Source organism: Polypterus senegalus, chromosome 15 (assembly GCF_016835505.1).
Source record: "Polypterus senegalus isolate Bchr_013 chromosome 15, ASM1683550v1, whole genome shotgun sequence".
In the NCBI taxonomy this organism is placed as follows: domain Eukaryota; kingdom Metazoa; phylum Chordata; class Cladistia; order Polypteriformes; family Polypteridae; genus Polypterus; species Polypterus senegalus.
The window spans coordinates 37,559,673-37,586,086 of NC_053168.1; the positions used below are offsets into that span (position 1 = coordinate 37,559,673).

Genomic DNA, 26,414 nt, shown 5'->3' on the forward strand with positions numbered 1-26,414 from the left:
TTTAGAACTAGTTCCCTGACGAAACATAAAAGACGAACAACAAAAAAAAAGAAAATCTAGCAGCAATGTGAATTGTAGTATTTCCGAGGCCTATAATATTCAAATACTACTAAATAAAGCACTGATGCCACCCATATTAATAAAAGAAAAATGTATAAACATAATGGAATGAAAAGGCTTTTTGTAGCATATTAAAACTATAATATATTCAATTCTGTATGATCTTGGGAAAATAGCTACATTTCAATTCTATAAAGAGCTGCAGAGGAAGGCGTCCAAGTTTGCAGGAGGACAATGTGCAAAAATAAAGTTTTGAGCTTGTGCCTAATGTTCTAAATAGTTGTAGTGCATTTGTGCAAAATGCTGCATTATCTGGACTCCAACCTATTAAATCTGTGGTAGGTCAAAATATCCTCCTATTTCAATGACTTTCGACTGGATAGGAGTTATCATGACAATCATTTGAAAATATCAGAACCATCTAATAACTACAATATTGTCCATGAAACCGTGAGCTACTGCAAATCCAACTTAAGACCGATCAAATCTCTATCAATTGTACTGGTAGTTTTAGAAATGGATTTAATGAATGACTTAAAACATCTAGATTATGAACTGGCATCAATTATATACCATTATTGTGAAATACTTGCAAGGATTCAGGAACAAAGGCATAGTTAGCAGTCATCCTAAGCGAGTTCCCTTAACTTTGAAAACATAAAAAAAGGACTGAATATGCATCTTCAGAATGTGTAAAACGTTGCATAGCACTTAACATCAACATGCAGCATTAAAACTTCAGTTAGTATCTTTGGAAAAATAATTGATCACTCAATTGTGTATTGTAATGGTTTTGAGATAAAAGATACAAACAAAAATTAAAAAGTTTACTGCTCAAACAGGTCTATAGCAGGCATCAGGTTGCCACATGCGAAGATCCATTAAAACTTGGTTCAGTTTTTGCATCCACATATTGCGTTCTTCTTTTGTATCTGCAGATAGCCAGTTCCTGAAACAGAATGATTCATACTCTTCAAACATTTTTCAAAAGCTCTGTTACATATTTCAAAAACGTAAAAAAGTATAATTTATAGTAAACATACATTAACAATCAGATTAAATTTGGAAGGGTACTTAAATTACTGCATTATTCACAGTAAACCTTAGGTTAGTTTTATATAAAAAGAATAAAGCTAAAATTCTTACTTTGTGACACAGAGTGTGTTCCTGCACTGGCTAACAAGCGTTTCCTTGTCATCTTCTCTTTGAGGCCTTACTGTGATTAATTCAAAGGTATTGGGACGAGCACAATACTCCCAATTTGCTGGTTCAATTTTCTTACTAGTGCAGTTGGCCAGATTTATACGACCAATTGGACTCTTGAGGGGGGAAATTAAAAAAAAAAAAAAAAAAAGGATTAGGTAAGTGTCCATTACCCAGAAATGTAGGCATGAAAAATATGTAAACAGCACAAACCTTCCTTTTTTCATCATCGGGGTAGGTCCAGTAAGAAATGCAGTAACCTGAAAGTAAACACCATCTTCTGTGCCATGCGCCAAACCCACTGACATCTTCAAACATTGTCTAAAACAGACACAAAAAATATTCTAGCTTTTTGGGGAAGTGCTAGCATAGAACATATTAATACACACCAACATATAGTATATTCAATTACAAAAACATACATGTATGTGTAAGCATGAACGCTGTACGTAAAACATGTATCCTGAAGTAATGGGTATACATTCTGTAAACACTGAAACACACAACATGCCAAATTTTATTTTTTTGGGCGGGACAATTTACCACTGAAGGAGGTTCTGTGGAGGCTACACTGCACCTCAATATAGATGGCTACATAAATGTTACACTCTTTTGCTGTTTTGTAATAAGACTCAATGATAAAAAGATTTTCAAAATTGAGACACAAACATGGATCGAAACACACAATGCCAGTGTTATGAATCTGATTAAAAAAAATTGAACTGTTTAGCTTAAAAAAATTGGCAATATCTCATTCAAAATAGAATGGATCAGGAAAGGAACTAAATTACAAACATACAGTCAAACTCATAACATGTAAATAAAACACCCTGAAAGAAAACTGCAGCACTGAAGTTAAAGCTTACAGACTCATTGAAACAATGACTATAATCAGCGTAACCAAAGGACTAGGAGGAGGATGATTCAAACTAGTGAAATACAGTTGATTTCTCTTACTGGGTCATAAACGGCCCACACAAGCACATCATATATATTCACATAACACATCCTCAGTTGCTTGGTTGTGTGCTATAACAGGGTTTTATCTTTACAACAAAAGGATGAGTACTGTACACATAAAACTCAGCAAACACAACAAATCATCCACATGGGATAAAAGCTGTACTTTTCAACAAACACTCCAATTCACAAGTATCTCCTTGAAGGCAACTCATTTCCTCATGGGTCTTGGCAGTGGCTACTTGGAATAAAATATTAATCCAGTCACTGTTCTGCATAGTTATTTTGATGTCATTTATTTTTAGTCAATCACTCCCACACATTGTGAACATTAAAACATCATGCCAAGAAATCAGAAGGTCAAAATCATCTCTACTCCTTTTAAATCAATCAAGTATGGTTTCAAAATTTCCCGCTTCTATGCCCGTCACACCTCTATAAATGTGCTTCCACATTAAAACCATTAACATACTTTTAGTTAAAGTAAAAGTTGCTCTCACCTTGGATTAGACAAACCCTTTCCTTCATCTTGCCTGTGGCACCACAAGCAGAAAATATGGTCCCCTGTGTTAATTTTGTTAGCCTTATGATTTCCCTTCCACCATTCTACATTTTACTAGACTAATGTGGTAGCCACATGATTGCAGTTCCAACTAGAATGTCAGGAAACGTAAGCTAATTTGCCACATGTTTATGCACTTACCAAAAATCCTCTTTCTTCAATGGAGGATCCAACTTGACACTGATGTTTTAAATAGACATGGCCTTCAATAGGAGATAAAAATGGCACCTGTAGAAAAAAAATAAATACAATTTTTTAAAATTTATTTTAACCATGAATAGACATATTGTACAATTGGTTACATTTCTTTTGGTTTTCCAATTGGAGCACAGGCAGGTAAAGTGATTTGTTTATGGTCACACAGTTTCAGTAGTGGAATTTGAACCCTCAGCCTCAGGGTTTGAGGTAGAAAATCCAGTCTTAATCACCATGTCACATTGCCTACCTATACTTGTTTTATACGGAGGAGACAGTTTCACTATTTCAAAAGGATGACAGTTAAATAGGAGTATCTCTTACATTAAGAATAAAAAAAAAGTACAACCACCCCACAAAACACACAAACTAAATAAAATAAGGCTGAAACAAACCTGAACCAGTAACAATGAAAAGGCTTGTTCTTCGTGTATTTGAATCAAGAATGGCCTTTATCTGTACATGTGTTAGCGTGACAGCTACCAGATTCTAGTTCAGATTATATCAAGGGTGATCAATGTTTGTCCTGGAGGGCCACAGGGGCTGCTGGTTTTTGTTCCAACTTACCTGCTTAATCAGAAAACAATCCTTGCCAATAAAACAGGTCTTATTTAATATTTTGACTCCGTGTTTTGTCAGATCATTCTTAACCTCATACATTTTTTTGTTTCTAATGATATAACCCAAATAATTGGAAGCCTAAAACAGAGGAGTAATGTTAAGTTCCAAGTACTTTATTAAGCCAAATTGTGCTCAGTGAAAATTATCGCTACCAAAGAGAAATAAACAGTGAATGCAGCTGTTTAAAGACTAAAACAGGCCATTTAAGCTTCAAAATGTTAACAAGCGAGACAACTAAAATGAAGCAGAAAAATGTCACTTGAGCCATAAGTGCTTTATCAGCAATAAATGATTTCTCATAAAGGAACTGGATTGTAATGAAAACCTGAAGCCACTGTGGCCCTCCAGAACTGATGGTGTTCACCCCAATTTTAAAGCCATTTTTTGCTCAGAGTTGAGCAAATAAAGGATATTAAATACATGCAATGTTGTCATTTTGTCAGTATTTGTTCAGTTTGTATAGAACATAATGCTGTTTAATAGCAGGAACAGCAAGCACCTTGAGAGGGGAAGGATGGATTCCACTCCAAACACATCAGAGTAACAACATAACAAACATTAGATAAGTTATAGTATTGTTAATTATGATTTAACATTGAGCAAGTCTGCAATTTTGTGAAGAATATGCCCACAACAAAGACACCCTCCTACCGCAATATGAGGCTTCCTCAGTAAAAATAAGGATCCAGGGTAAACTGATATATAATTTTCTTAGGTCAGAGCAATGCAACATTACTTGCAATGATAGTGCAAAGGAAAAAAAATCTAACCCCCAACTCCTCCTTATTCTAAACTGTTTCATGACAAATTTAATGTGCTATAACATTATGTATATGCAAGTATCCAATATGAGACATAAACCATTCTTTATTCATCTTATACCAACCTTATCCAGAGTTAGTTTATTTTTTCCAATAGATGCTAGTGTTAATCTGTGTGATCCAACAAGAGTGAAATTACTGGTGCGAACTGCATTAGGACCACCAGGGCTCGCCATTACTATAAATGAAGGGGAGGGGAAAAAAAGGGGTGGAGGAGGTTTTAAAAAAAAAAAAAGCCATGAAAACCATGTGCAACAACTAAAATAAAACAATACATAAAAAACCTCTTGCATGCTAAGGTTAAGTATTTTAAAACACACACAAAGATTGAAATTGATACAGGAATAAAGTTAGACACACCTGGTGTATGAAGATTGCTTTTCTGTTGAAATAAAAATAAAAAATACATTTTATACAGAAATTAGAGAATATAATTAAATGTTATTAGCATTTAACAAAAACATGTATAATTAGCAGATTTCTGAGATTATTGCCGCTACTACTGTAGGTAGTTCCAAGAGCAATGCCCTTTACTAGACAAAGGGACACCAAAAACACATGCCTTTGGAGTATGGAAGGAAACCAAAGCGGAGGACCCTGTAGATATACCAGCAAGTTAAGATGCCAGTACTGAAATTCTGAGGTGGCAGCTCCTACTTTTACTCCTGAACTACAGCTGGTTTAAAATTTACTACACTAATAGTATACTACTACTACTAAAACTTACTACACTAATGCAGTAACACCACCATGGTATCTCACTAATTCATAATTTACTACTGTGGTTTAACACATCATAAAATGATGTGTTATAAATCAAGTTATCAGATTCATTTAAAGGTTTACATATCTAAATGTGCATTTAAAAATGAAAACTGCTTAGAATTCATCCCAAATAAAAATATTTCATTAAAAAAAAAACAAACAAAAAAAACCAAAAAACAGGGTAACTACTCAGTGTCAAAGACAAACACCAACTGCAAAGCACATAATTTATGAATAGTATAGGAATTCTTCATGAAGACAGCAGTCATGGTTTTAAAAGTACAAAATTAACACATCAAAACACAACTACAGGTTTGCAGTTATGAATTCCAACTTGGTCAGACATTTGCAATTGAACCTCAGTTATTGCGAACAATAGAACATTGTTTTAGTTTTGTTTCAGTTAACACTATATGATTGGATTTAAATAACATATAATATATAATGCTGAACTAATGGTGAAATTATTTCAGGTCCCCATAAATTGTACACTAATCAGTCAGCAGTGTATTATTCTCCACATGCATACAGTGTGTAGAAGTGATTAAGGAGTCCAATATGATGTTAGATATACAGTAGTTGCATATGCCAAGTACAAAATAATACAACTCAACTCTGGTAGCTGAATCAGGCCTCCATTCTACAAAGATGGTAGAAAACAGTACAGAAGGTCAAGAGAAGAACTACACTGGATCTGGCTGAAGCAGATGAACCTTCATTAGTTTAGGCAATGTCAAAAGGAGACATGCTAAAAGTGATGTTAGAAGGGAATTGTAATCCGATTACAGCTGTCATTTTAAAATGGCTTCTTCAACCAGAGCATGGAGGACACATATTGAAGCAGATTAAGGGAAGATTTCACATTAATGTGAGAAACTGATTTCTTCACACAGAGAAAACATGAAATGAATTATCAAGTGCATTAGTGTGATAGAAAGTAGTACTTTGGAAACTGAATAATATATTTTCCAAAAATTACCTGAATGGGGATTGACAAACTAATTTGGTCTAAATGGCATGCTCTCATTAAAATTGCTTACATTGCCATCCCAATGTCATTTTGTGGTTGATGCAGTTTCCTACTACAAAAAGTATGTTATCATTCAGAAGCAGGCAATTTTCTCCTTACAAATATTTTTTTATAAGAACTGCACTTGTAAATGGGAGAAAAAAAATGAAATGTATACATTTAACAGGTTTAAGGATTTGATGCCATAAAATGATGAATTTTATTAATAAAGAGTTCAGTAATAAAAATAAGTTTGGAGTGAAAAATACTAAATCACAGTAATGTTTACCAAGTTTTTCTACTTACAGTGATTGAAGTAAGAAGACGCTTTGGAGTAATTGCCTAAAGGGGGAAAAAATACAGAGTAAGTTAATTAACTTTCATTACACCCTTTCATGTTTCAAAAATGTAACTTATAACTAAGAAATTTAAAGAAGCATGCCGAGGTTTAGGACAAAGTAACTAAACATTAATAGTCATTCATTATATTTTCTTCAAAAAAAATGGTGATTTCCTTAAGAGCTGAAAGTACTAACCAGGATCATTTATATAAAAAAATAAAAGAACCCATCCCAGATGTGAGCTTATATTAAAAAAAAAATAAATAAATAAAAAATTTTTTAAAAATTAAGGTGTCAAAAAATACTTCGTACCAAAAAGCACATTGCATGGGACAGATGAAATTTTGCCAATCTCCAGAGATGCTAGACAACAAAGACATTTTAAGGTTTAAATTTACTTCCCGTATAGGAGGAAAATGCCTAAACAACATGTGCCTGAAGTAATACAACAAAGCAAAGTGCACAGGGAATCCTCTATGGGGGGTTTAAATTTCAAGTCATTTCTATGGACATTAAAAAGAAGTACTTATATTCATGCACTTTAAAGACCTCTATTTGATTTGGCATTTTTGATGCAAACTATAACCGCTTAGGGAATGAAGAGCCGAGGTCAGTTCAGGCACATCAGTCACTTAATCAACACTAATTTTAAACTTTACTACTTTATTTTTTAATTTGGGGGGTGGGGAGGAAGTTTCCACCTCTCTGGTGTATTCATTACCACTTAGTGATAGCGGCACATACAGCAGCACATAAAGGGAAAGGTGCATGGATATGCTAAATTCCTCTCTACAGGCTTTTAAAGACTATTGGAAACAAACTTCTGTAACATTTTATACATAAATGGTTATATGTTAACAGACTGAAGGATTAAATTCTGGTGACAACAACTGAGACATACATAACTAATCACTGATAAGAGGTTTCAAAAGTATTCAGGTTGTATCATATATATTTTTAAAGAAATGTAGTCATCTTTACATGAAGCATAAGCACAAAATTCTGCTTCAGGATAACAAATGTTAGGTTATATTTAGAATACATTCTATACTATTTTAAAATGAATGGCTTGTTAGCATACAGGATTATACACTTTCAGTTTACCAATTGACTTTTTTTTAATATAAAGATGGGACATATTGGCAACCAAATTGGTGACTGATATAGCAATTTCATCAGGCAGCCATTTACAAACAAGCATTGAAATTAATCTTTTCAAATGAGCTTAGTTGTTTGCATTAATACTTATTTATAGGAGAACCTCTTGATGAATACTGCTACAAGTTGCTTCCTGAAGTAAATGGATTCTGAATGAAATTAACTAGATTAGTAACTATAGTAATAAAGGAAATTAGTCAAACACGAAGAATTAATGTTGTGAGCAGTGTGTTAAAGCAACTGCAGACAACCCATAGTATACTGTATAGTAACTGCTAGGCTTTAAAGTATATTATTATTAACGTACAACAGCGTCATCCAAGATAATATATTGAAACAGCTCTGCTCAAACAGGTGTTCTAAAACTATAAAATGGTTTATGTTCAATAAAGATTCAGGAGTTGAACACATTAAATAAGGATTAATTTAATAAAAGTTTGATTACAAAAGGAAAAAAAGGCAAAGCTCATCTTAAGAAAACTGTAGCCTCACTGGTCAGTAATCTCCTGTAAATATTTTTATATAAACATGTTTGTTCTTTTCACTTAAGTGATGATAAAAGGTTGTTAAGCACCTTAAATTATTTGTGTTCTCTCAAAAGGTTACCTTTATTTAAAACATTATAAACAAAACCAAAATTTGTTTTAATTATAAGAACAGTATTAAGGTTTCAGAAATACATTTGTAAAGTAATTTGCATTTATGTTACTTCTGAAGATACAAGCCCAATTCAACTCTGCACAGGATTAAGAGGGCTTGAGTATGTTAAATTACAAAATAAAAATGAGTTGTCAAGGAAAAAAATCAGTTTGAGAAAAATATTAAATTTACAGATTTCAGGGCACAGTTATATGTAGAAACTATATATTTTACCTCCTGTTCATCTGTAATCAGAAAGTACCGAGGGGAAAAAATGGATCTACAGGCCTGTTATGTTTAAGAATGTCTTTTCATGAAGTAAGCTTGGGGTATGTGTGGAGGGAAAATTTTAAACAATATCCCATTAATTTCAACTTGTATTTCTACAGCATTTATAAACAAATATTTAAACAGACATTTAAAACTGAACAACTTTAACATCAATGAATTCTTCAAATGCTGTAATAAGCCAACTTTCAGTTCTTTCAGACTATTTGTTAAAACTAGCCAGGCTTAGATTTATTAAAGCTGAAGCTTGTTAATTAGTAAGAGCATCGTAAAATTTTAGGCACAAATATAACCCAAAACATTTAATTTCTGCACTACTTTATCTCACTTTTTAATATAATGGCAAGTGAAATCCGGATAGGATTAAAAAAGTCTTCGAATAAACACACTTGCTCTAGATATTCACTTTTATTACCTTTGATTTACTGCTTTTTTTCCTCTTTTCAAATGGAGCCTCTCGTCTCTGTACCTTTATAAAAAAAAAAAAACCACACACTATTACATGCAAATCTGAAGTTTGTGATTCCTGCTAATGTATTCAAAATATACAACAGCAGCTCATAATTTAAAATAGTTTCCTAAATAAGACAGTTAATACCAGAATATATTTGATCACATTAAAAAGAGTTTTACCGCAACATAAGACAGAAATAGGGTATACTTAAAACAATTGTATAAAATGCATAAATTTCATAGGTTTTTGAAAGTATCACTTTGCCAGTAATATTGAACAATTATCTTTAATTGCAATATTTTACTGTAAGAACTCATCTGGTCCATGTTCAAAATTAAATTTTTTGGCAATGTACCATAAGCTATTGCAGCACGACAGTATAGCAGTTTCAACCAAATCATGTTACTTTATCTGTATTTTTTTTTTTTTTAACAACTCCAATGGTTGCAAATTTTCAGGTGATTTTACCCTCTCCAGTAAGAAAGAACTTTAACTACTATTCACTCTAAAGAAATGCTCTTTCTTCCTCTGAGCTGCATAAGCATTTCAGGCTTATGGTAAAACATCTATGTGACACTATGCAACTTTTCCAGCGATTTTCAGATGTAGCCTTCGTTTACATAATCTTAGAGAGCAAGAGGTAGATGGCAGCAAAACTCCTGTGAAGCCAATGTGACATAGCCAGTGACTGAGACCAAGTAGTCTGTGACTTGCTCCAACAAAACAGGTTTGCTTTCATCTTCAGACAGAGGAGTGGACTGACAACTAATAAATGTTCATCCGGAAGAACAATGCATAAAAAAATTCTATGAACAACCATATTGCAGAATGGATAACTGCTTTTCATGCTTGTACTATGGCCAAGGAACATAAGACCATTTTACAGACCATTGATTTTCCCTATTCAGGGAATAATGCCTTCATACACACTGGTAGATGAGTTAGGATTGACAGGATTGACTCCAATGCCTTCCATAGGCATGGCAGTGACCAGCCACCAGGTCTAAAATACAATACAAGCATAAAAGAAATGTACATGGAAATGGAGACTGTCATTGTTATTTGCTCAATGTCCTTATGATGTTTGTAATGTCATATGCTGCAATAGACTGATTTATTGCTCTAGTCTGACACTTGGCTTAGAATGTGGGCTTAATAAAAAGTACGGATATAAAAAACCCAAGATTAGATTGGTTAGATGGATTTTGCACTTCAGCTTCAATTCAAGGAAGTGTTGCCACTAGCTATGATATTTAAATTGAAGCGATCCCTCACTGGATAGGGTAAAATAATTATATTATTTATACATATTTATTTGCTTACCTAAAGAACTAAAAAATTTGTATGCAATTTATGCATAAAGGATATATAAACTTGTGAGGATATGTAAATGATATATAAAAAGAGAACTAAAATAATTTGCAGTAAATGTAATTTAATAATATTAAACATTATGCTCATACAATAAATTGCTCAAATCTGAAGGTGATACCCTCCCCACCATCTTTAAAATTCAACAGTCATCACAGATAATCTTGTGGCCTTGAATCTCTCCAGTACTCTAAAGCAACTGAAAGGCTCCCACAACATGAGCAAGTACAATTCTTTACTCAGTCGGTTATTCATTCCTTACTGCTCTGCTGCCAATTGCTTTTGGTTTATGCCTAGGATAGGGGAGTATGGAAGAATTCTAAATATTTTAAAAAATGTTTCCAAATATCAGGTACTGTATACACTATATTGCATGCCTAAATTTGACAAATAATATTAAAACTACAGGCTAAGCTTGGTAAAGAAATTCTCTTGCCAAGACTCGTCCATTGTCTTAATGCAAAATGATAGAATGCTTGCGTATGAAGGAGTTTTAACAGAACATTGAAAACTTGGACAGGTGCATCTTTCCTTTTAAAAAAAAAAAGAAGCTTTTCAGAATTTTTAAATGCACTTTACAAATGTAGTGTAGTTCAAAGCACACAAATTTTTTACTTTAAAATGGCTGATAAAGAATTCTAGGAAAAGAACCAAGTCAGACTGAACATTCTTGGCTATATACTGTAAATTGCCAAGTTTAAATTACACAGTAGATCTATTTTTAGTATTAAAAACATCAGAGGTAAAATATCTGTGTTTGAAGTTAATGCAATGAACAAACTACAAACAGTAAGCATTATTAGGATGCTATGAATAAACGTTCACAGATGTGAAACTGTGTAAGAATAGGAAGATTTTTTTTTCGTTGAAGTAGAGGTTAAGTTATCTTTATTGGTTACAAAACAGAACACAGGATACAGTACTTACCAAGCTATAAACTTCCAAATCAATTTCAAAGTCATTTGACACCTCTGAGCTGAAAACAAAAAGTCATTAAAATTGTAATATTTTGTCTAAAGCATAAAAACATTTATACTAACACATTCACACTAATAGATAAGTTTAATAGACTAAAACCAAATAAATACATGAAAGCTAGACAGCATAATGCTGACCAAACTGCATTCATAGTAAAGGTGCATAAACAGAGTGACATTTGGGAGTGCTGAATTAAAAATGGCAAACGTTTATGAACCAGTGAGGAGTACTGCAATAATTCAATAACATTCCCGAGACTTAATTTTAAAATGTATCAAATAATTTATGAAAAAAAAAAAAAAAAAAAAAAAAAAAAACCACAAAACAAAAACATGACGTTTTAGCATGCAGTAATTTTTGTTGTGGTTTAAAGTTTAACACCACCTCTGTGAAATTACTGGTACATATCAAGAAGGCAAATGTAAAAATTAACACTAACATTGTGCCGATGCCAAAGGACAAGAAACAAAAATGAGGTAAGACAGTAAAGTATATCCTTGCTAGTGTATTTCCCTTCAACACCATAGATTAATACATAAGAATTTTTTCCTTAAAAAACAACTTTAAAGTTATTAAGTGACTTTAACTCACAATAACAATTCAGAATGTCTACCAAAAAAAAAAAATAATAATTTTTTGACTAAAGACAGTTAGGGTCCTTGCTGTGAAAGGTAGTATCGGGATGCTCCAATCAGGTTTTTTGTTTTTTTTCCCCCCTTTATCCCTGCAAAAAACAACTTTACACTAATCTCCTACATAACCAGATAAACAGAAGCGTTATGTCCTATATTAAATTACATTTTTATAATTAAACTATAGGCCACAGGTGTTAACTGTTTATTTCATATTAATAAAATGATGTAAACTTATTGTTCAGTGTTCATAAAATACTAAAATAGATTAAAATGTCCTTAAAATACATACTTAAATATATACAGAAATATTTATCCATATATGGCATAAAAGAAAATAAAATATTTCTCATTAATTACAAGCTGTCATATCGTTTATTTTTTTCCTGTAATGCATCAATATGAAACAAGGCTTAATTATAAAAAAGTAGTTTTTACCATTTCTCTAACAACAAAAGTATATATACACACGCTAGCTGTGCAAGCCCGGGGTCTTAGAAACTAATGAAAATCGGCAGAAAAAAAAAATTGAAATGTAGAGATGTCAGGTAATTGAAAGGAACTACTCTGGGTGTCTCTCTCCTAGGAGGATTCCTTTTGCCGACATGCAAGCATTGCTTGTGCATTCGCGGCAGGAGCACAAGTAAAAGGAATATTGTTGTTGCCGATGCTCTCGGCCAAGTGATTATGCCTTTCTTTGGAGGTTTCGTTTTACTGACATGCTGGCCTCGCTTGTGTAATTAGCAGCTAAGCGAGTTTTCCGTTTCCTCAGAGGTGGAGCCCTTACCCAGACTCCACATCTCACTTCCAGGCCGAACAGACACACACACACACTTTTACACATATATATTATAGGCTATATATAGGCTTTTTTTCTTTTCTTAAAGTAAAACAGTTTATTAAAAGAAAGTTTTAAAAACTACCACCCAACCCAAACATACATCACATATAAAATGTTTGACTGGTTTACATTAGAATTTAAGGTTAGAATTTTTAGATATTTACAAAAGAAATATTAACTTACAGGGAAAACTTAGTTGAAAATGTGAGTGCGTCTCCACTCAGTGCATTCTGGGGATTGGCCAAAGGTGTGGCAACAATATTTTCAGCTCCAGCACGGATCATAATAAAAAATGAGTAACTTGCTCCATCTAAGTAGAGTAAAATCATGTTAAACCTTAAGCAACCTATAAACATGGCAATGTATTCCTTCCATGTATAAGGAATTCTATCATGATTTTAATTAAAAGATAATTGAACATGCCCATTACCTGTTTTGTTTGCAGTTGAGCAAATAAAGTCAGCTTTAAGAGGTAGGCGTAACTCAGATAAAGATATTGTGCCTTTAGATGCAGAATAGCAGCTTTGTTCCTTAGCAGAACCTAAAACTTTTGCTCCAGTTTGCTCTTCATTCTTTAATTTGTTTATCTCTGCGAGCAACGCTGCTCTTTTCTCAGCTTGGACAAAAAAAAAAAAAAAAAAAACCCCACACAGGTTAACAGTTTTACACACAAGTAAAAATTAACCTGCAATAAGCTGATTTTTCCAAAAAAATAAGCAGTAAGAGAAGGAAACTGTACAACCCACGGCACATATGTAGGCAATACTAATTAAGTAACAGATTGTTTTCAGATAGCCCAAAGCAGCAGCTCTTTCAGCTTTCTTAAAATTATTTTTCTTCCAGTCCTTTAAGATTGGTCACTTTGGGGGGGATGGGGCATTTAGCTTTGAATGTTACATATTAAAAATATGCATTAGTTTGAATATACACTCACCTAAAGGATTATTAGGAACACCTGTTCAATTTCTCATTAATGAAATTATCTAATCAACCAATCACATGGCAGTTGCTTCAATGCATTTAGGGGTGTGGTCCTGGTCAAGACAATCTCCTGAACTCCAAACTGAATGTCAGAATGGGAAAGAAAGGTGATTTAAGCAATTTTGAGCGTGGCATGGTTGTTGGTGCCAGACGGGCCGGTCCGAGTATTTCACAATCTGCTCAGTTACTGGGATTTTCACGCACAACCATTTCTAGGGTTTACAAAGAATGGTGTGAAAAGGGAAAAACATCCAGTATGCGGCAGTCCTGTGGGCGAAAATGCCTTGTTGATGCTAGAGGTCGGAGGAGAATGGGCCGACTGATTCAAGCTGATAGAAGAGCAACTTTGACTGAAATAAGCACTCGTTACAACCGAGGTATGCAGCAAAGCATTTATGAAGGCACAACCTTGAGGCGGATGGGCTACAACAGCAGAAGACCCCACCGGGTACCACTCATCTCCACTACAAATAGGAAAAAGAGGCTACAATTTGCACGAGCTCACCAAAATTGGACAGTTGAAGACTGGAAAAATGTTGCCTGGTCTGATGAGTCTCGATTTCTGCTGAGACATTCAAATGGTAGAGTCAGAATTTGGCATAAACAGAATGAGAACATGGATCCATCATGCCTTGTTACCATTGTGCAGGCTGGTGGTGGTGGTGTAATGGTGTGGGGGATGTTTTCTTGGCACATTTTAGGCCCCTTAGTGCCAATTGGGCATTGTTTAAATGCCACAGGCTACCTGAGCATTGTTTCTGACCATGTCCATCCCTTCATGACCACCATGTACCCATCCTCTGATGGCTACTTCCAGCAGGATAATGCACCATGTCACAAAGCTCGAATCATTTCAAATCGGTTTCTTGAACATGACAATGAGTTCACTGTACTAAAATGGCCCCCACAGTCACCAGATCTCAACCCAATAGAGCATCTTTGGGATGTGGTGGAACGGGATCTTCGTGCCCTGGATGTGCATCCCACAAATCTCCATCAACTGCAAGATGCTATCCTATCAATATGGGCCAACATTTCTAAAGAATGCTTTCAGCACCTTGTTGAATCAATGCCACGTAGAATTAAGGCAGTTCTGAAGGCGAAAGGGGGTCAAACATCGTATTAGTATGGTGTTCCTCATAATCCTTTAGGTGAGTGTATATGAACATAGGTTAACAATTCTGAAGGCACATATAAATGTTCCTTTATGAGCTACAGCATAGGAAATCAGCAAGGAGAGGTTAAGGTCTTTAGGAAAAAAAAGTGATATAGTAAGTAATAATCTTTAATACACACTGAACATTGTTATGTTTTCAGTACCAATATTAGTTTGCTAATTAACAGTGTACAGGAGGTGGGGCGTAGTCTTGTGATGTGATGCTTTTTATATTAAAAAAACAAAACAAAACAAAAAGCAACACCCTGGGTTAGTGAGGATAGTACTGACTAAGTATTACATTCTTCTTTTTTACACAGTCACATGTATGAATAAACCATCATTGGATTATTTAGGTACTTTTTTGCTCTCCTCCAATATCTACACTTGCACTACTCCAATGAACCATCAACCAGCTCTAGCATGCTAGATTATACTTTTATTCTGTTTAACTTGGGTGGCATGGTGGCGCAGTGGTAGCGCTGCTGCCTCGCAGTTAGGAGACCCGGGTTCGCTTCCCGGGTCCTCCCTGCTTGGAGTTTGCTTGTTCTCCCCGTGTCTGCGTGGGTTTCCTCCGGGCACTCCGGTTTCCTCCCGCAATCCAAAGACATGAGGGTTGGGTGGATTGGCGATTCTAAATTGGTCCTAGTGTGTGCTTGGTGTGTGGGTGTGTTTGTGTGTGTCCTGCGGTGGGTTGGCACCCTGCCCAGGATTGGTTCCTGCCTTGTGCCCTGTGTTGGCTGGGATTGGCTCCGGCAGACCCCCCGTGACCCTGTATTCGGATTCAGCGAGTTAGAAAATGGATAGACGGATGGATGTTTAACTTTGTGCTTTTCTGATAATCACTCTAATGTATTATGTCTATACTGAATCTAAGCTATTTTGGATAAAGGAGTCTGCCAAACAACAACAATGAATCACACTTCAATTATTAGAATATGACATGTATTATATTTAGTTATTCAACAGTGCCCCAGTTTATGCGTATATAAAAGAAAGACTAGAGTGGAAAGTTACATGCTCTAGACTGTGTTAGCATGGTATAGAAGCTGGCAATAAATGAGTAACTATGCAAATCAAATTTTCAAAATAAAAAAACAGTCACACATCTCTGCATTACAGTATAATCAGAACAAGGCACACAGCTGCAAATGTATGGCCCACTGCTTTTCCTCGAACTGCATCTGCTTATGCATGAACAATCAGAAATGTAAATCTTCAAAAATAATTTATTAACCTTCAACGATAAAACTTCATGTCCGCCAGAGTAGAAATATTACTGCAGTATGGGCTGACTGGTGGCCATTTAAAACTTAAATCATAACAATATTCAACACCTATTCATCCGAGATAAATGCATTAAAGTTGAAAATACATGAATGAATATAAATAGAAATGTTAGCTTCACCCTTGGCAGAATAACATACATGTTACATCTTGAACTTTTAAACTACATTTGAATGTATACATGCTTCCAATATAAACATTCAAATTTAAATTGGCTATTCTGATAGTCCTGATACAAGAGAAGCTATATTATTTCGATAAGTTACGTATTCCCAGCAATATATTGAACAATTATATTTCTTCTGTATTTTTTGTTAAATCATGTTCCTTCATCTAACTATATTTTTTAAAATGCATCATGAATTAATATGGTTTTGAAGGAGCATTATTCAAGGGTATGTAGCCTGTGTCAGGGAAGACTTACTGTATGTCAAGACACAGAACTCTAGAAGAGACAATTTAATACTTTAAAAAGAATATTCATATGAATTGTTCAGGAAGTTAATTTAATAAAACTGAGAAAACATTTCTTCTAAAACATGCAAATATTTATACAAGGACATAGCTGCAATACATACTAGAAATGAGAAGAAGCCTTTCTGCTTCTGCTTCCTCTTGTGATCCTTTGCCATGTTCTTCATCAAAGCAACAATTTAAAGCTTGGCTAGCTTGATGAATTACTGTTTGTTGCACGTTTACTTCATTATTCAACATCTGCAAAAATTTTAAATTGTCACATGAAATACAATTACCGGGCACAGTGTGTCTAAACAAAGTAACAAAAAAATACAATGAATTATCAAAATTAGGGTACCAACTTAAACATTAGGAAAACCGTATATTAGAAATGACCCATTAAGTAATTATTAAAAAAAAAAAAACCATCTTTCTAAAAACAATCATGCTTTCAGGGATGTTGTGTTGCACACCAGTCTAATAAGAATGAGAATATTTTAATCATTTCTTTAATACATTGTAAAATGTTTATTTCCACTGCCTTTAAGGAAGCATGAATGTTTTGAAATGCACCAAATGTACATTTTCAAACCTTCAAGTCTTGGATGTAGGGATGCTTACTCTGAAAATCTCTCTATAAAAAACATACATACACCACCTTTGCTAAACTGCCTGGATGCTTTTAGTACTTAGCCTGCTTTCAGTTTTCATCTACCGTAATACTTTCATTTTAGAAGTTTAAAAAAAAAAAAAAAAAGATTAACTTCAGACAAGGGCTTTTAGGCATGAACTTATTACCTTAAAACAGAATGAATATGTAAATAATTAACACATCTTATGAATCTGGAGTACAACTCAGTGTGTGCGTTTGCCTTTAATGTTTACAATATTTGTATTATTAGTTGAGTATTTTTCCTGATATAATTAAAAAAATTACCTTTATTTTTTGTTTGATATTCACTTGTGCAGTACTCTTCACTTCTAGCCTCTGAGAAACATCTTCATTGCGAACAATTACTTGTTTAACTTGTGGCTGATCAACCTCTTTAAATCGCTGAGATCTGTAGGCATCGATACTTTAGGGGCCGATGAGGGGAAGAAAACCCAGAACAAAGTCAATATTGGTAGTGAAAAAAAAAATACCCAATTTAACACAAAATTACATATTAACTAAAAAAAGGCAGTGTTCAGTTAATATATTAAGTGTAAAGCAAAAACAAAATTGTTTAAAAAATGTACTTAATATTTAAATATGTTTGAAGCAGATGTGTACATGTTTAATATTTTCTCTCTAAATATTTCCAACCCAGCTCAAAAGCTATTTTGATTAAGTATTTTCATCCTTCACTTTCTGCTATTATTTGTAAAACAACTGTAACAATCACCTGTAGAGAAGACTTTTTTCTTCTGCAACAGAATCAAGGCTATCCACAGATGCTGCACGGGGAACACGAGCCCTTTGGTATCTTGTACCTTTTGTTTTCCTCTCAGGCGTTTCACTAGTTTCACCAGCGGTTTTTCTTGGTGATGCCACCTAGGCATAAGCAAAATTTGGACTTAAAAGGGAAGCCTATAAGAAGTGATTTTAATGTCCATGACCACCTCATGTATCTACTGAAAACAGTAAAGACAAATCAAAAGAATTTGAAAAATCTCTTCAGGCACAATGGTATAATTAATTATTTCTCACCTCTGGACTTGTTACCACAGAAGCAACAGTTTCAACTAATGGTGTAAGAGACATAGAAGAAATGTTGAGTTCATTATCATTCATATCTTCTTCTTCCTCTTCTTCCTCTTCCTGGCCATGGATGTCAACCGAGGTTTTGCTTTCGTCTTGCTCAGATCTCTCATGAACATCATTAAAAATGTCATTGATAATAGCTGAACTATTTACATCATCTTCTGTTTCTGCAAACAAATGCTTAGTATTATAAAATACACAATAAAACCCAGCATACAGCCGTGTTAAAAAACATGACAGACATATAAGACCATAGGTTTGACAAACAGGAGGCCACTTAGTCCTTTCAGGCCCATTAAGTTAGCTGATAGCTACATTTCTCCCAATTATCACATCCAGAAACTTTTAAAGAGGTTCTGCTTTAACTACATGATTAGTTATTCCGATTGGGTTTTGCAAACCTTCAGGTGAGGAAGTCCTTCCTAGTTTCAGTTTAAAATGCAATTCCCCTTAGTTTCCATAGTGTCCTTGAGTATGTGGTTTACTATTTAACTGATTGATCAATTAAACAGATGTCTTTGAGAATTCTGAAAACCTGGGTTTAGGTCTTAATGCAGCCTTCTTCTTTCAAGACTAAAGAGGTTTAAATCCATTAGCCAGAGAGAGAAGGTTAGGCCTTTTAGTCCCAGGATAAACTTGGCTCCTGTTTTCTACACAACCCTGGTGTATTTTTGTAGTGTGATGACGAGAACTGGACATATTGCTCAGTCGAAGCCTTTCCCCTTTACATCTATTCAATTGGTTTCACATTTTAACTTAAAAATGTCATTTCACCTAGATATTGTCCAGACTTTGAGAATGCCATATTGATATCAATCCCTACATCTTTGTCCAAGGTTGCGTTTTATAAGAGAGCATCACCCACCCTGTATTTACATTTAATGATCCTTTTGCCCATGTATAGATTTTGCATGTTTCTCCATTAAACTGCATTTTTTTTTTTTTTTTTTAAAAAGAAGATGGTCCGGGTCTTTTTTTGAGTCATGTGTGAATTTACCAATTATACCAGAATGTCATTAATATAAAAGTAGTAGTTCACAGACAGATTCTAGAGAGACCCTACTTGATGACCTCATCCCAAATGAAACATTATCCTCTCTTACCTGTAATCTTGGTCTCTTGTCAATTAACATTTTAAAAATTTGAAACAGTTTTGCAACTTACCTCTGATGGCTATATCTACTAGTATGTTATTCTAGGTGCCACTCAAAAAGTATAACAGACTATTTATGGCAGGACCTCCCTCATAAAACCCAATCTAGATTGTATTTATTACATTTTCATGTTTTTAGCTTTGTCTTTTACAAAAAACCACCACCACCCCTGGCATATATAAACCCTGTCTGCTAAAATAAGATAATGCAAGCACTGACTGACAACCCCCTTCCCCATCACAATCAAATTAGGAGTGAGTACGGTAACCATTTTGAAAATTAAATAAATGAGACAAATATTTACAATGGAAACTTACTGCTAACTACATTTTCAGTATCAACATAAAGTTCTCCTGGTTTCTTCCTCAAGGGTGTAATTTGCTTCACAGGGCTTGTTTGTATAGGAGTACATTCTATATTTGTTTCATTAGTTAGCAACATATCTAAAAACAAAGAACAATTAACAGTAAAAATGGTATTTTAGTCAGTTACAGTTATCAAGGCTGGTATAAAACAACATTTCTGACCAATGGCATCTGCTTGTAGATTACAAGAAACTAAAGGTCTGCCATTAACTAAAATTTAGGATCATGTAATATCTTGCACTTCTTTAATGAGTTGACTTTGTGTACCACAATGTAAAAAAAGGCTTGGAAATACACAACTTCAGAACCCATACCAAAAGAAAGGCATGCATGTTTAACAACATTTTCACCATACAAGTGCATTCAGAAAGTATTCAGACACCATCCATTTTTTTTTTTTTTTAAACATTGTTATGCTGCAGCTTTATGCTAAAAAAAAGTCATCATCAAGCAACACTTCCCAGAATGACAAAGCAAAAAAAGATTTTAGAATTTCTTGCAAATATATATTAAAGGTAAAAAAACGAAATCTCATATTGACACAAATATTCAGATCCTTTACTCAATATTCAGTTGAAGCACTTTTGGCAGCTACTACAACCTAGTGTCTTCTAGTGTTTGACGCTACAAGTTTTGCACATCTGGATTTGGAGATTTCCTGTTATTTTTCTTTGCAGCTCTAACAGGTTAGATGAGAACCATCGGTGGACAGCTATTTTTAGGTCTCTCTAGAGTTGATCAAATGAGCTCAAGTAGTGCAACTTAAGGATATTCACAGAAATGTCCCTAAGCCACTCTTGGGTTTTCTTTGATTTGCTCTATTAGAAGGTGAAGCTTCGGCCCAGTCTTTCTCCTCCATTATGGTCAACAATCATATCCTCTTTGCAACCCTCTCTGAACTTGGCATTTTTGGGACTGCCCACAGGTGGTTGGGTTCTGGCAAAGAGAGATATCAAGGGTACTCTAAGCATCAGCGCTGGGTCCTCTCCTCTTTTCTCTATATGCATCCCCACTAGATCCCATCCATACAGTACCTTGGCTTCACATATCAGTGGTATCCTGATAATATGCAGCTGTACTGGTCGTTCCCCATCCAGGAAGGCTACAAAGTACCTTTGCATGTCTCACCGATACTGCAAGCTGGATGAAGGTGCACCACCTCTAGATGATGGACTTTATTATTCCAGCATGTCAGTCTATACTGCACGTCAAAGTCTCTTCAGCTTGGTTCACTATTGCTAACACCCACCAAGTCAGTACGCTATCTTGGAGTGGCGATCAATGGTCAGCTGTCTCTCCATCTTGCAGATTCACTCCATAAATCATTTGCAAGATCAGACCATATCTGATGGAGTATGCAGTACAACTCCTGGTCCAGGCTTGTCTGGACTACTGCAACTACCTGCTGGTATTAGTGAATGCATGTGTAACCAAACTGCTGCAGAGATTTAAAAATGAAGTGGCACGTCTGATGTTCAACCAGCCAAGGTGTGTGTGTGCGCAACTCCTCTTTTCAGATCACTACAGTGGACCCCTATAGCAAAACATATTAAAAGTTCAAATCCTTGATGCTTGCCTACAGATTAGTCAGTGGGTCAGCTATGTATATGGAGAAACTTGCAAGGCCCTCGGCTGCTTCTCACCCATTCATGTGTGCTGACAAACAGTAGCTGGTGATGCTCCCATAGAGCCCTGCAGGTGTCCAAACTGGGACTCTAAAGCCAGGTTTATATTTCACGAAACACATGCTCCAGCGGACGCTATTGCTACGCAAGCGTTGTCTTGTACTCTTCACAAGTATAAACTTTATACAAGTCTGGAAGATTCCACCAGGTGGCAGTGCGAGATATCATCATGGCGAGAAAAGGTTTTGCTTTAGTGTGTTGTAATTTGCCTGAAACATCCATTCAATTCCAATGTCACCTTGCAGCAATATCTCTGAAAAGGATGTTTAATGATTAAATACATCAATCCAGGGATGCACCCATTCCTGCAAGCATCAGGCACGAGACAGAAACAATCCCTGGATAGGGCATCAGCTCATAGCAAGGTGAATACAAGCACTCACATACAGTAGCGTCATTTTAGTATCTTCAACTCCCCCAACCTTCACGTGTAAGGAAACCGGAGCACACTGTGGGAACCCCACCAGGAAAACATACAAACTTCAGGTAGTGAACACAAGGGACGACTCCCCGTGAGGCACACCATCCCACCACAACGTGTCATCATCAGTATTTAATTATGTAAAACGTAACATACATACTTTACATGTATTTTATCATGAAAGTGATATCAAATATACATGTAATGATTATAAATGTGCATAGAGCTGGAATATCATAAATGTAATGTGTTCTGTGAGGCGATTGCAGCTATCAGTTCAGGAGGGAGCCCCAGAAGCACGTAGCGATTAACAACTGACGACGGTCTACTTTAATGATAAAGTAAACTACAAGTTTAAAGTGGAAATTAAGATTAAAGCCGAAATATCCATTTTAATCACAAAATACACCTTTTCACCATGTCTTTAAAATTTTTTTGTCTGTGGCTCAAATATGCGGCTGTACATTCCGATACTGTTGTGAAGGTGACAAAAAAACCCACACCACCAGACGGCACAGAAGATGACGTGTGACTTTTAAAGTGTAGTGTGTCATTATATATGACGCCACATTACGGGATTCATACCGGTCAATCTTCCTTCATAAAACAAACGTATACCAGAGTAGTGAGATTTCTTCTCTGCACTTTCCCAAGTATTGGAATTTTGTAAACATGCTTAACATTTAGAATAGAGGCCTTTAACATTTTTATTAGTAAGCATTTTCCCTACTATAGTGGGCTTCTAACACTGTAGAACGAATTGGTATAAACGCATGGAGATTATATGCATACCAGTTATACCTGTCCCTGTCACCCAATGCACCTTTGCATAGTTTCATATTCATAACTTCCATTGCTGTATTATTTATTTTTATTTTTGAGAAGGATGAAGGCAACAATACTCCTCCAATAAACAAGGAGAGTTTCCTTTACAAAAATAACTATCAAGCAGACACATGCTCACAGTCCAAAACCTTTCAGCATAACAAAAGCATTCCTTTGAAAATGATGTTAAAGTAATAAATACTACGTAAAACATAAAACACAAAAAGGTTTGCAAGTTATTACCTGAAGGACTTCTCTCTTCTTTTAAAGACGTTTCAGAATTAGAATTAGCTGGAGGTTTCAAAGACTCGCCATCCTGTGCTTCTACAGGGGCTTCCTAAGATATTTACAAATTGTAAGCTATAATAGATTGATATGTTACAAGGGTATACACATTTTTACTGTGAATTTTAAACAATGACATTTTAAAGCCAAGCAGTATGCCAAAAAATAGGATTTATTTATTTATTTTACTGATGCCTTTATCCACAATTACTTCAGCTTCTAACAGAATTATAGCTGAGGCAACAGCTTAGGGACATTAAGGAAGTTAAAAGGGCCCAAACACCGATTAACAGTGCAAGGCATACAAAAACGGTCCTCGATTGCTATTGTCATCTATTAAATGAGTATATGGAGATTTAAGGTAACACCAATTTTAAGATGTACTCTGAACTTGTTGATTTGAATAAGGTTATCTATACAGGTTTCAAAAGATCAACCCTCCACAAATTGCACACATAATTCATAAGATTAATGTATGGTCTTGTTCAGGCCTTTGTTGTTTGGATTTTGAAAATTATTAATTTTACACTTCTATTGATATAATGCAGTTTAGAGTAAGATGTTGCATTAAGAAAATAAATATTAATCAGAGCAACATTTAGATATAATGCACCTTAGCACTACTCATACCAACAAGTTAAAAGCAAAATGCATCTACCGATAAATCTTACCCTGCCACTGTCCCAACTTAAGTTATTTTTGAAGATCAACTGTTGAAATTCAATTTTTGCAATTTAATTTTAAAGGGATTTCATTTAAGGTATTTAAATGTTACCTTTTTATTGTCTTGGGGCTGTTGAAGTGAACAGTCATCTTTATCAACTGTCCACATATTTCCCTTTTGGATACGACTTCTAATAGATGCAAGCTCTTTTTCACGCTCCTAAATTTATTAAAGGCATTTAAAATTAGATAAGCTGTTCTTGATGGAGAAAAAGTAAAAATGCTTTACACATTGTATAAAAAATAAAAATAAAAACATTTAATTGGAATCAAATCTAGAATATAAAAAAAGATGTGTTAATTAAGATAGATACTAGAATGATATTTGCAAAATAAATTAGTGGAGAGAAAAAAAAAAAATCCATGATGTCTGGAAACATGATACCATAATATGAACTCTAAATGAACATTAGGATTATCTCACTAATAATGTCCACAGAATTTGTCTTTAAAAAGACTTCAGTACAAATACAAAATGATCCCACAGTAAAAATACACATTTAGACCATGTACCCTGTAAAAATCTGTTTTAACAAAATGACAGACATGTTACAACCAAAAGAACTAATTGTATACCCATGTGACAGAGTTCAAAACCCAAACCTCATCAAGAGAGATAAAACAGGTCAATATAATTGTGCCTTCATTTACAAAAACACCACAAGACTGAATATAGCAATAAAAAGTACCAAATACCCCTCCTTGAACCGTCACCTTATCGTGGTGGAGGGGTTTGCGTGTCCCAATGAATTTTAAATCGCATATTCATCAGACCACTAGGACAGCATTTTTTCACTTAAGAAACATAGCTAAAGTTAGACCTCTTATATCATTGAAAGATGCGGAGAAATTAATTCACGCTTTTGTTTTCAGTCGACTAGATTACTGTAACGCACTCCTCTCAGGACTACCCAAAAAAGACATAAATCATTTGCAACGAGTGCAGAATGCAGCTGCTAGAATCCTAACTGGGAAAAGAAAATCCGAACACATTTCTCCAGTTTTGATGTCACTACACTGGTTGCCTGTGTCATTCAGGATTGACTTTAAAATTCTGCTTATGGTTTATAAAGCCTTAAATAATCTCGCTCCATCTTATATATCGGAATGCCTGACGCGTTATATTCCAAATCGTAACCTTAGATATTCAAATGAGTGTCTCCTTATAATTCCAAAAGCTAAACTTAAAAGAAGTGGCGAGGCGGCCTTCTGCTGTTATACACCTAAAATCTGGAATAGCCTGCCAATAGGAATTCGCCAGGCAAATACAGTAGAGCACTTTAAAACACTGCTGAAAACGCATTACTTTAACATGGCCTTTTTATAACTTCACTTTAACTTAATCCTGATACTCTGTATGTTCAATTCTTCATAATAATTATTCACAGTGGCTCCAAAATCCATACTGACCCCTACTCTCTCTTCTGTTTCTTTTTCCGGTTTCTTTGTGGTGGCGGCCTGCGCCACCACCACCTACTCAAAGCATCATGATGCACCAACATTGATGGACTGAAAGCCAGAAGTCTACGTGACCATCATCATCAGGTCCTTCCATGAAAACCCTAAATACAAAGAGGACTGTTTGACTTATGTTAGGTAGAATGCCCAGAGGGGACTGGGCGGTCTCTTGGTCTGGAACCCCTACAGATTTTATTTTTTTCTCCAGCCTTTGAGTTTTTTTTTGTTTTTTCTGTCCACCCTGGCCATCGGAACTTACTCTTATTCTATGTTAATTAATGTTGACTTATGTTTATCTTTTATTGTGTCTTCTATTTTTCTATTCATTTTGTAAAGCACTTTGAGCTACATTTTTTTGTATGAATATGTGCTATATAAATAAATGTTGATTGATTGATTGAATGATCCTAGGAGCTATGTTGTCCGGGGCTTTATGCCCCTGGTAGGGTCACCCAAGGCAAACTGGTCCTAGGTGAGGGATGAGACAAAGAGCGGTTCAACAAACCTCCAACGATGAGCGAAAACTTTGGACAGGCGTTTTCCCTTGCCCAGACGCAGGTTACCGGGGCCCTGCTCTGGAGCCAGGCCTGGAGGTGGGGCACGATGGCGAGCGCCTGGTGGCTGGGCCTGTACCCATGGGGCTCGGCCGGGCACAGCCCGAAGAGGTAATGTGGGTCCTCCTTCCCATGGGCTCACCACCTATGGGAGGGGCCAAGGAGGTTGGGTGCAGTGTGAGTTGGGCGGTGGCCGAAGGCGGGGACCTTGGCGGTCTGATTCTCAGCTACAGAAACTGGCTCTTGGGATGTGGAATGTCACCTCTCTGAAGGAGAAGGAGCCTGAGCTAGTGCGCAAGGTCGAGAGGTTCCGGCTAGATATAGTTGGGCTCCCCTCGACGCACAGTGTGGACTCTGGAACCAATCTCCTTGAGAGGGGCTGGACTCTACCACTCTGGATTGCACCCGGTGAGAGGCGCCGA

General features: G+C 35.4%; 1 protein-coding gene across 2 annotated transcripts in view; it reads right to left on the reverse strand.

Annotated features, from left to right (window-relative positions):
* Nucleotides 1-874: 874 nt before the first annotated feature.
* Nucleotides 875-26,414, reverse strand: part of anln (anillin, actin binding protein) — a 38,998-nt gene continuing 13,458 nt past the window's right edge. The window contains exons 7-25 of one of the 2 annotated variants that reach the window (XM_039736910.1): nt 24,033-24,140; nt 23,216-23,309; nt 19,994-20,119; nt 18,469-18,689; nt 18,164-18,312; nt 17,716-17,854; nt 16,901-17,036; nt 13,329-13,514; nt 13,082-13,208; nt 11,375-11,423; nt 9,038-9,091; nt 6,850-6,900; nt 6,503-6,538; nt 4,783-4,804; nt 4,488-4,600; nt 2,927-3,013; nt 1,477-1,584; nt 1,207-1,379; nt 875-1,009 (exon numbers count right to left, since the gene is read on the reverse strand). In XM_039736910.1, the coding sequence (XP_039592844.1) occupies nt 895-1,009; nt 1,207-1,379; nt 1,477-1,584; nt 2,927-3,013; nt 4,488-4,600; nt 4,783-4,804; nt 6,503-6,538; nt 6,850-6,900; nt 9,038-9,091; nt 11,375-11,423; nt 13,082-13,208; nt 13,329-13,514; nt 16,901-17,036; nt 17,716-17,854; nt 18,164-18,312; nt 18,469-18,689; nt 19,994-20,119; nt 23,216-23,309; nt 24,033-24,140 (2,094 nt within the window). In that variant the 3' untranslated portion in view covers nt 875-894. The remainder of the gene's footprint in view (nt 1,010-1,206; nt 1,380-1,476; nt 1,585-2,926; nt 3,014-4,487; nt 4,601-4,782; nt 4,805-6,502; nt 6,539-6,849; nt 6,901-9,037; nt 9,092-11,374; nt 11,424-13,081; nt 13,209-13,328; nt 13,515-16,900; nt 17,037-17,715; nt 17,855-18,163; nt 18,313-18,468; nt 18,690-19,993; nt 20,120-23,215; nt 23,310-24,032; nt 24,141-26,414) is intronic. The other variant, XM_039736911.1, reaches the window with a different exon arrangement.